At 36.6% G+C, this 11,598-nt stretch overlaps 1 protein-coding gene across 2 annotated transcripts in view; it reads left to right on the top strand.

The window, feature by feature from the left end:
- Positions 1-11,598, top strand: part of aglb (amylo-alpha-1, 6-glucosidase, 4-alpha-glucanotransferase b) — a 29,427-nt gene that overhangs the window by 2,533 nt on the left and 15,296 nt on the right. Inside the window, exons 4-15 of one of the 2 annotated variants that reach the window (XM_077245076.1) lie at positions 74-243; positions 1,469-1,672; positions 3,174-3,355; positions 3,455-3,566; positions 3,661-3,787; positions 5,575-5,677; positions 5,778-5,875; positions 7,082-7,221; positions 7,304-7,491; positions 7,840-7,963; positions 10,086-10,249; positions 10,378-10,479. In XM_077245076.1, the coding sequence (XP_077101191.1) occupies positions 74-243; positions 1,469-1,672; positions 3,174-3,355; positions 3,455-3,566; positions 3,661-3,787; positions 5,575-5,677; positions 5,778-5,875; positions 7,082-7,221; positions 7,304-7,491; positions 7,840-7,963; positions 10,086-10,249; positions 10,378-10,479 (1,714 nt within the window). Of the gene's footprint in view, positions 1-73; positions 244-1,468; positions 1,673-3,173; positions 3,356-3,454; positions 3,567-3,660; positions 3,788-5,574; positions 5,678-5,777; positions 5,876-7,081; positions 7,222-7,303; positions 7,492-7,839; positions 7,964-8,331; positions 8,456-10,085; positions 10,250-10,377; positions 10,480-11,598 lie in introns of both variants that reach the window. The other variant, XM_077245077.1, reaches the window with a different exon arrangement.

Below are 11,598 nucleotides of genomic sequence, written 5' to 3'. Positions count from 1 at the left end.
AGAATTCTTGGAATGTTGTCCGTTTCTAATTGCTACCATAAAAAAGAAAGAAGTTACCATATTGTGTATACAGGAATGAAGAACGAACCGGAGGTGGCTACATTGTTGTGGATCCAGTGTTGCGCGTCGGCCATGAGAGGAAGATCCTGCCTCTGGATTGCATTACAGTTCAGACTTACCTGACAAAATGTCTGGGCCCTCTGGATGAATGGCTAGACAGACTAAGAGTAGCCAAGGAAACTGGTATGAATCATTTATCATTGAAACTCATTTATGAGTTTGGTATTGCTGTAGTACTTGTGACTCCAGCAAAAGACCATCTGAAGCCCCCTCATATAGAAAAAGATGTGCTAATGTGTATAAAAAGGATATGTTTGCTCCTCATTGATTGCGGCAATTTGTGGGTTATTGCACTTTACCAGAATCATCAAAAAGTAAGGGTGTGTAACAATACCCTCCTTATGTCACGATTTGATACATATCACGATACTGAACTCACGATACGATATTATTGCAATACTTCAAGACATGTGGTAAAAGGTTAACAAAAAAATGGTGTAAATGAATTGGCTTGGATTTGGTGCCTGATAACCCAATGCACAGGACAATGGTGACACCAGAATAAAAAATATTCATGATTCTGAAGCTGAAAATACAGAATTATTTTAGACGAATATGCATGCACTCTGTCGCCGACTTTATATATTTAAAATAATGTAGGCCACTTTTTACTGGCAACATAAGATATTTGGCCTGAACAGGACCCACAAATATTCCCCCATTGCAATGTTATACATTATATTCAACATTAATTATATAGTAGTTTAATGTAGTACTGACACTAAAACTATGTAAACTTGAATTTTTTCTCACACAGTAACTTTCATTTTGGGTGAACTATACACAATACAGTCTAAACTATCCACGAGACATCTTGTTGCATTTTTGTGTTGCAATATATTGTGACACTCCTAGATAAAAATGCATGCCATATGTGCATGTTTTTGAGCTATATTTGTGGACATTCTGGACAAGTATTTTCCAATTTGACAAGATTAACAATGAAATTGATATTCATTTTCCTTTTAAGCCACAGACAGGCTCAGTTTTTTTTAAATTAGTGGTGTTGGTTTAAACAAGCTGTTGCCTCTAGTACTTGAACAAACCATTAACTCTAAGTATTAAACTTTGGTGTGAAAAAGAAGTGACCAAAGCCATAGGAGTCCAGAATCTAATAGAGATCTGTGGGTAGGCTTTTTTATTATAGTAAGTAACCATAGCAAACACCCTGAACACCATACCAACACCCTAGCAACCGGCCAAAACACCCTAGGAATCATATAAAAACTCCCTGGCACTTTTGCACTGCTTACAACTAACAAGCCATTTTTTTTGGCCAAGTCTAGCCATTTAAGATACAAAAAGCACATCTGAAGTAGATGAACCACCTTGTTTTTTTTATGTTCAGGTTACAATATGATCCACTTCACGCCTCTGCAGAAACTAGGCTTATCACGGTCATGCTACTCCATAGCTGATCAGCTAGAGCTGAACCCCGATTTCTCCCCACCTGGAAAGAACTACACCTGGATGGATGTGGGCAACCTGACGGAGAAACTCAAGAAAGAGTGGAATGTGATTTGCATCACAGATGTGGTGTACAACCACACAGGTAATTTCTGCTGTGTCTTTAGCACATAGTGAATAATGTTTGGAGAAACTTCCAGCACTGCATCTTTGGCTATTTATCTCATTGGAATGGCAATGTCACCTCTGAAGAACGACACAGCAGACTAAGAAAAAAGTGGTTAGGCTATTTATATCAATTTCAGCAATCAGAGAATAGATGAAAGCTAGTCACATCTGTGGCACAATGGTTAAGATTGTTGACCTTTCAGTCACACTGTAGGAAGATTAATGTTGGCTGCCTCGTTCTTTGTGACATTCTAATGTTTCATGTTGCCCTCTGCTGCATGTGTGTCATAGGAACAAATTTTCATGTCTGCCCTTATGAACACCATATAGTGTAATTGGGTGTCAAACTGAGAACTGTTTCTTGCCAACTAGCTTTGTTTTGGTTAGTCTGTAAAAATGTGCTCCAGCAGGGTGTAAAAGTAGCTCTACAGGGTGCCAGAAGTTTTATATTTTAGTATTTCCTTTTGATCTTTTGCTTTTGCTGTGGTTAACATGCTCTCACTATGAGCCATCGGCATTTACTGACTATAAATAGCTCAATTACTGTAACCCTCAGAGACTCACAGTCTGATACAAAATTACACCAGTTGTTTTAAAGCCATCAAATCAACTTTTTCAATAAATATGGGTTAAAACTATATAAACCTGCAGCTCACACTCTGAAATATATTATAGCAAAATTTTGGCTGGCAAAATAAAAAAAAGTTTAAGTCTCCCAGCAAGCTATATACTCACAATATGATGTGACTAATTTAGCAATTTTCCAAACAAGTAATTTGATTTGTCTTATTATTATTTTTCCCATGCATGTTGGTTAGTGATGGCAGTAAAAATAGAAAATGGATGTATCTTCCAAAACGGTTGTTTAAATCCTAGTGGTCATTGTTTTTATTTTTATGCACACAACAGAGCTTTTTCACTCAATCGTAGATTAATTATTCCAGTTAGGTTTTAGCATTTTTTTCAAGTGCCACAGGAACTGTGTCCTCCTCTTTGAACCTTTAAACAGCTGCCGTCTTTGCTTAGAAGCAGAACGGCTGTGATAGTGTACATTTGGAATCAGAGCAACTCTTTCGACACCACACTTAATGAGCATTTTGAAATTTATTTTACTTGTCATTTATTATGTGCAAACATACCAATCCTTATCAGAAACTCACATACAATTATTCGCCATTTACTTTCCAGCCAATTAACTATGTTTGCATGTCACTTTTTCATTTTCCGCACACTTTTGACCCAGCATGTGTAATATAATCTTATACTAACAGGTACAGCTGATAGTATTTCCATATTTTTGGTTTGTGAAAGGAAATCACTACAATTGACTAAAGTAAAAGGAGCCGAAGGTCATAGTGATGATGAAACGGTCAATGCCGCAGTTTAAAGAATATCTTCTGTCTATAGCTTAGAAAAACAGATTTTATTTAATTTATTTATTTATAAGACTATGATTTTATGATTGTTCTCTTGGTTAGCTGCCAACAGTAAGTGGATCAGACTCCATCCAGAGTGTGGCTATAACCTGGTAAACTCTCCACATCTGAAGCCAGCCTGGCTGCTGGATAGAGCCCTGTGGCACTTCAGCTGTGCTGTCGCTGATGGGAAATACACTGACAGTGGCCTTCCACCTCTTATTGAGAATGAGAAACACATTACTGTGAGTCTGGAGGCTGTCACTGCTTTTTAATATCCTAAAAATCCTTTAAAGTTTGTGGTGACAGGCCAACACGTGAAGGTGTTTGGTTTGATGTTTCAGGTCCTTCGAGGACTTCTATGGACGGAAGTTTTCACCCAGATGAAACTATGGGAGTTTCTGCAGGTGAACGTTGAGAAAGTTGTGGAGCAGTTTAGGAAGGTTCTTCAGGCTGGTGAGCATTTGAAGTCTGTTAGCATGTTCTTGGATGCTCTGTCACATGTGTTTTGTAGAGTCGGAGGTAAGTTGGATGTATTTGGTATCTGTAGGTAACAAACCTGAGGGCCCTGAGCTGATGGGAAAGCCAAAATTGAAAGTAGTCCAGGATTCACAGTATAGACGCCTCAGCAACACCGTAGACATGCAACTGGCCCTGGAGATGTTTGGCAGACACACGTTAGTCCACTTCCTGTTCAAGTTCTGTTTAATGATTGTTTTTGTGAATTTAGTATGTGTTTTCTGTTATCAAATATCTATTTTAAGTTTTTAATGATCTCAAATGAAAAGGTCAGGGTAACCAAGATTATTTTATTTTGATTGTACTCATCTTGGTCACCTTGACCTTTTCATATAATTGTATAATCACAATAAAGCAATAATATTCTTATGGTCATATAACTATCAACAAGGAATATATATCACTAGCGTAGCCAGAAAAGCATCTCTGGGTGTGCATAAGAAAAACTGGGTGTGCCACATTTATTGTCAGATTAATGTGCAAAAATAAAAAATTGTTTTGTTAAAAATTGTGAAAATTGTTTTCAATATTTTTTTTACAAATAGAACGATAGCCTACTTTTAAACATGAAACTAAACCACAAGTACTAGGGGGCCGCAGGTGACCATCTTAATGAGTGAGTTATTGAGTCATTTATTCAAATGATTCATTCAAACGGCTATATCTGACAATCATATCGACGGCTAAATGAGGCAGTTGTTTAATCGGTCATTGAATCTTTGACTCAACCGATTCATTCAAAGCGCTGAATCATTCAGTAATGCGGTAATGTGTTCTGGTGAGATGCGCTGTGGTTCTGCTGTGATCTTTCTTTTGAACTATTTTCGCTGCTCAAATAGAACAAAAACAGTCAGTATTGTGTCTAAAATGTAAGTGACTTGATATTAAATACTTGTTTATTGAACTGTCATTTGAAATCAGTGTCACATTTTCAATGATGCTATTCAGCACTCGTGATCGTGTGATGTTGCTTAACTGTATCATTTGTTATAAATATAAAAACTGCACATTTTTTAACCGCTGTATGTTCATTAAGTTTCTTTGTGTGAACTGCGCTCTTTGTTTCCATTTCTCCTCATGAGGCTGTGAGAGCCTCAACAGCACAACCTTGTTACCGTCAGACAGTCAGCGGCTGTTTGGGGATTGTTTGGCAGTTTGAATGTCGGCAGATATTTTTTAATGATAATAATTTAAAAATTAAAATACATTTTAAATGTACAAATATTGTATATAAACAACAATAGTCCACGTTTAGAAAAACATTTTTACTAAGAATTTAAAAAATAATTCTCCATCTATTTTTAGGTGTGGGTGGCACCGGCACACCCTGGCACACCCAGGCTACGCCTATGAATGATATATAAATTATACTACGTCACTTACACTAATACACACACACACAGCTTTGTTTTTGTGATTTGTGAGGACATTCCATAGGCTTAATGGTTTTTATACTGGACAAACTGTATATTCTATCCCCTTACAATGCCCCTATCCCTAAACCTACCCATCACAGGAGACATTCTGCATTTTTACATTTTTAATAAAACACTGCTTAGTATGTTTTTAAAGCCATTTGAAATATGAGGACTCATGAAATGTCCTCATAAATCACGTTCAAGTTGTAATACCAGTGTAATACCCATTTCATTATACACATTTGTGTCCTCACAAATCACAAAAACAAACACACACACACACACACACACACACACACACACACACACACACACACACACACACACACACACACACACACACACACACACACACACACACACACACACACACACACACACACACACACACACACACACACACATATACACACACACACACACACACATTTTTTTATATGTCTGTTCTTTTATTTTTCTTATTATGCCAGTGTACTGTACTTTGTGAACAAATACATTTTATTTCCCTGTACATATCGAAACAACAGTAACGGTCCCAAATCTATTCAAGAGTCCTGTGATTGGTTCAAAAAGAGTCTTGAGGAACTGAATGTGGAATGCTATAAGGAAATGCATAGTCATCATGAGAAGGTTGGTTTCTGTGAGCCTCACTTGTGTGTACAATTCACAGATGATCTTGCTGTTAGCTTTGTTGTCTTTGTGATTCATTTACGTCATTTATCCCCTACAGGCTATAAATTGCATAGTTGGAATGGTTTCTTATGAAAGACTCGCCACCCACGGTCCTGTACTTGGACATGTCACTCGGACAAACCCTTTGGTGACTAGGTAAATATTGTGTTATTTTGCAGAACAAGACTGGTGGCAGTCTGAAAGTCTGGTCTGCTTTGCAACTTATTCTGGACAAGAACTGCCCACTTAGGAAGAACTCATCTGACAGACATAAACACAGCTAACAAAAATATGTTCAAAGAACATTTTGTTAATTTCCCATTAGGTTATGATGAAAATGTTAATTCTGAATGTTTTAAAAATGTTTTTTCTTGGTTATGCAGCCGTGAAAGGTCCACTTTTTACTTTTTTAGCAATTAAAAAACAAAACTGCAAGCATTTTGTGGAAGAAAAAATTTTGGTTGTGTTTTGGCTCTGCGTGACTGTGCAGATAAATATGGTTATTTCTCATAAATAAAAAGGAGAGAGAGATTATCCTACTGGTAAAAAAAACATTAACCAATAGGCTTAAGAGACAAAACCAGCTTAGATGGAAAGGATCTCAAGTTGACTAGCTGAAGACGTTACTGTAGCTATACCCATTAACTCTTTCCCTGCCATTGACGGAAATTTCTGGCTTTCTGTGTTTTTCACTGTTATACAGTAGGAAGCGCTATTATTAGTCATCTTCTGAAAGAGTGCTAAATCTGATCAAAACAGGTGAAAAAGAAGCAGAAATAACCGATAGCATAGATAAGAAGATGCATGTAAAATAACGTGATCATCAACAATAAACAGCATCCAAACTGCAGAATGTTACCAAATAAAATAGCGACCCAGGACAGGCTATAGGACTGTGCAAGCATAAGGGGTGTTGATGAAGTCGATTTACTCCATCTATGTTTTGATCATCATTCTAAATCCAATCTGGATGTAGTCTTTTACGAAAACGCGATTTTCTCAGCTTTTTTTTTTCAAACTTACCCACATTCAATAAAAAAAAGAATGCATTAAGCTAGAATAAAACAGGTTTTTTGTTTAAAAGCAGATGCTCTGTTCTTTCTTTTGACATAGCCTATTGCATGTCCAGATAGGCATACAACAAAATATTCTGAGTACCGGGAAAATGCTTATGTATTCTAGTCAAGGGCCGCAAACAAAACTTTTTAATGCCACAAATATATCCAAATAACATTTTTTTCCCCCTCAGAAGTGTTCATTGTATCCGCATGATATCTTTTAAGCTTAGCATTTTATTGTGTAATACGCTGATGAAAATGGCAAATTTAGTTTTCATCCTTGTTTTGTTGTTTAATGATTCAGATATTTTACCTACCCATTTGAGGACATGCCAATGGAGCAGGAAAACCAGCTGATGCTGAATCCAAACGAGGCTTGTCATCTGCTCGCACATAATGGATGGGTCATGGGTGATGACCCGCTCAGAAACTTTGCAGAGGCAGGTGAGTCAAAATATGTGTGTTGGTTTCTTCTGAACGGTAATGAAAATACACGTATTTAATGGTTGATTTATCTTTCTGTTAGGGTCTAATGTTTACCTCAGAAGAGAGCTTGTTTGCTGGGGTGACAGCGTTAAACTACGCTATGGCGACAAGCCAGAAGACTGTCCATACTTATGGGCTCACATGAAGAAGTACACAGAGATCACAGCCAAACATTTCTCCGGTGTGCGTCTGGATAACTGCCACTCCACACCCCTTCATGTGGCTGAGGTACGTGCTCAGATTTCCACTGATCTTATTTTTGATCTGCAGGCATATTTCATGATATGTTTTTACAAATGACACCATATGCTACAGACAGAAACTCAGAACGTTTTGCAGTGTCACTGTAGATGAATAGATTATGATATATTTACTGTATACAAATGACACCATGTGCTACAGACAGGAATTCAGAATGTTTTGCAATGTCATTGTAGATTCATAGATGATATCTGAAGAATGTGATCACTTTTCTTTCATTCTAATGTTTAAAATATGTTTCATTCCTTCTGAGTTTGTACTGCAGGTTTTTCATATGTACAATTAAATGTGGCATCTTGTATTCTGTGTCTATAGGCCATGTTAGCTGCAGCCAGAGTGGTCAGGCCCAATCTTTATGTGATTGCTGAACTCTTTACAGGAAGTGAACAGCTTGACAATTTGTTTGTAAATCGTCTGGGGATAACCAGTCTCGTCAGAGGTACTGCAGACTGCAAAAGACATGTTTGTGTCTTTGTGTTTTTTTCCCCTTCCATTTTGCTTTCTCAAAACATTAATACCTTACCGTTAATAACATACTTTTTCTCTCCATAACCTAATTTGACCTGATGCATTTAATGTGCACACAAATAATACTATATTAATGCCATACTTCATTAATAATACACCTGCTTCATATACTTTATGCTTTACTATGTAACCTAAGCATGTTCCTGCTCGAGCAAATAAATTGATATGCACTTCACACATTGTCTGTCTTGCTTAGTTTACCTACACCCATATCCACCCACTCATCCATCCATCCATCCTCTTTTCTAACCCTGCTGCTGTGTGCTGGATGGGCTGCAGTATATGTTAGCTTTCGCTCGTCATCACAGGCCTGATCTGCATGTGGTGGCTGAGCTCTTTACTGGCTGCGAAGAGCTGGACAATGTCTTTATGACTAGGCTTGGCATTACCTCCCTTATCCGAGGTAAGACGCAAAGAGACTGGGAATTGCAGTTGCAGCGACACTTAGAAATAAGGAACATGTCATGTGAAATACAAATTTACAGCAGATGTAAATCAATCCTCAAAATGAGCTAAAACACCACAGCTGCTGCTGATAGAGTTTGAGTTATTTCACACAGAATATCCTTAGATTTTAGATATTAGATGGATATGGACTGGTTCTTGAACTACTGGTACTTTTATGTCACAGGGGTTAATTTTTATGTATTATTTCTTTGATGAAGGCCACATTAAAACTGTCATTTATTTTTGCTACTTTTAAAAAGCCATTTATGTTTACATTTTATTGTTTTACTTTTGTCCCGTATTAAAATTTAAAATGGACATAAAAATAATAAAATAGGTCTGTCAGCGTTAACGCATGCGATACATTTTTGTCCAGTTTAACACGTTAAAATATTTAACGCAGCATCCGATTTTTCCGTCATCCTTTTGCTAGCGTTACATTATAATCACGCTCTTATTCATGCAAATGCTTTTAAACCATTCAAGCACAACAAGAACGCGCTGCCTGTGAATGTTCTGTCTATGTGACACACGCACAAACGACGCACAGAAAGACACACGCTAGTATCGTGCGCATTAAAATACAGTTCTCTTTCGTGCTTGAACGAACAATAACACACACAACTATGCCAAAATGTCACTTTTGTTGAGTATCCTCATAACATAAGAGCAGTTTCAAAATAGTTAAATAAAGTCTTAAATTAACGTAAAGAGTTGAGAGAGAATGAGGCGCGTGTGAGATGTCGTGCAGCAGCGAATGGTTTTACGTAAAGGGACAGCAGCCAATAAAGATTTCTGTCAGTAATGTTAATCAAAGAACAAAGTAGCAAAGAAAATTACTCACTGTTCTTGACTAAAGAACTTTTGTAGCTTTAATAAGGATTAGTCCATATTTAATCTAATCCAGTGCAGACTGTTTGATAACTTTATTCAATTTCTGTTTGTCAGGAAGGAAGGGCACAGATAAATGACATTTATTATGGGTTTATGTGAGGATTGTTTGAAGTTCACTTAAATTAAAAGTTGTTATATTTTTTGAAGCCTAATAAATAGCTTTCAATTACACTGTAATGTCGAATGGCTATAATTAATGTTTAAAATTGGGGGGGAAAATCATTTTCATCGTGACTTCAGTAGGTGTATTAGTATCAGTGATACCGACCTTCATTCATAAAAAGATCCCATTAAACAAGTATTTGAAATATACTGTCTTTATGTTGTCTGAGTTTCTAAATTAATTTGGAGATTAACTGTGAAATTTTTACATTATAAAAAATGTAAACTAAATATAAACCTATAAAGATTTATGTTTTTGAATTGCGATTAATCGTGATTAATCACAGAAAAAAATAGTTTTTTGCTGTGACGGTAATGTTAATGACATCCATAAATAAATTACAGATGTATGTACAGGACTGTATATATAATGTATATAGTTAGTACACAAATGAAATAAACTCTTGAGAGTATGAAAAGTGCCTATTGTTAACAAAACATCCGAATTAAACCGCAACATGAACCCTGTCATGTAAAGTTTGACCTTTTTTCATCAAATTTACTGATAAGATTTGTTCCCTCATCATCAGAGGCCATGAGTGCCGGGGACAGCCATGAGGAGGGTCGACTGGTGTATCGTTTCGGAGGGGAGCCTGTAGGGTCATTCGTACAGCCAAACCTCAGGCCTTTAGTGCCGTCTATCGCTCATGCCATGTTTCTGGATGTTACCCATGACAACGAATGTCCCATTCAGGTCAGCAACACATAAAACCCTGTATTGTATATTCATTTTGTATTTTATGTATCATGAGGTTTATTGTAATACTGTTTAATATACATTTTTAATAGGAAAGACTTGTTTTTCTTATTCTTGTCTTGTAGGTTCGTTCGGCGTATGATGCTTTACCCAGCTCTGCTATCGTCTCTATGGCCTGCTGCGCCTCAGGCAGCACTAGAGGATACGATGAGCTTGTACCTCACCAGGTTAAAATGTGTACAGTGACTTTGGCTGTATCCTAAACTTTAACCTAAAGGTCTTGCTGTCCAATCAGTCAATGACTTAATAGACAGTATTTTTGTATAAAGGCACCTCCTAAGGACACTGGTTGCAGAAAGGTTTTCAACTCAATAAAGTCACTTATCTAAAACAAATTCAAGGAAGCTTAACATTGATAATAATAAGAATTATTTATTGTGCTGCAAATCAGCATATTAGAATGATTTATGAAGGATCATGTGACACTAAAGACTAGAGTAATGATGCTGAAAATTCAGCTTTGCAATCTCAGGAATACATTAAATTTTTAAGCATATTCAAATAGAAAACCGTTATGTTAAATTGTATAATATTTCACTATATTACTGTTTTTACTGTATTTTTGATCAAATCAGTTCAACCTTGGTGAACATAACAGACTTTTAAAAACAACGGTAGCTGTATCTTGAGATTTTGTTTTGTTACATAAAAAAGTTACATATATTGCTCTTTCTCCTCCAAGTTTTTATGTATTTTTATTAAACAAAGCAGATTAAAAAATATTGTTTACGTCCATCCCAATTAGGTAATAAGAATCCTTTGTTATGTCTGCACCTTGATTATAAAACTACAATTATGAATCATTTCTTTACTTCTCACTAACAAAGACTCCTCTGTATCTGGATCAGTATTCATACCTGAACAATAGCCTTTTTTGTTATAATTTATTTTCTTCTATCCACGTCAAAATATTCCCTGGGGTTTCTAATATACCTGGAGAAAGCTATCTGTTAGCACCAGTGCTTGAAGTGGGAAAAGAAAGGTGCCGGTACTCTCTTCCATTGGCAAATCATGACATTTGAAATTTCTAAAGTGAAAAACACCTGCACGTGCGTGCGAAAACGGAACTCCTCCAAGTCTGCAAGTCCAAAAATACATTTAGATTACTACATTTTAATTAAATGCATTTATGGTGAGATTATTATATTTTCATGTCAATCTGTGTTTTGACCACGAACCATGAGCTGTTACTTTAATTCAGCGCGTGCAGCACAGCAAAAATAGACTCGGAACGATCACTGCACTGCTGTATACGCACAGCACCAGGAGCGCATTGACGGACCGCA

This window comes from Siphateles boraxobius, unplaced genomic scaffold (assembly GCF_051911475.1).
Source record: "Siphateles boraxobius isolate OS27281-9 unplaced genomic scaffold, OSU_SipBor_1 26, whole genome shotgun sequence".
NCBI lineage: Eukaryota > Metazoa > Chordata > Actinopteri > Cypriniformes > Leuciscidae > Siphateles > Siphateles boraxobius.
This window is presented reverse-complemented; position numbering and strand designations above follow the sequence as displayed.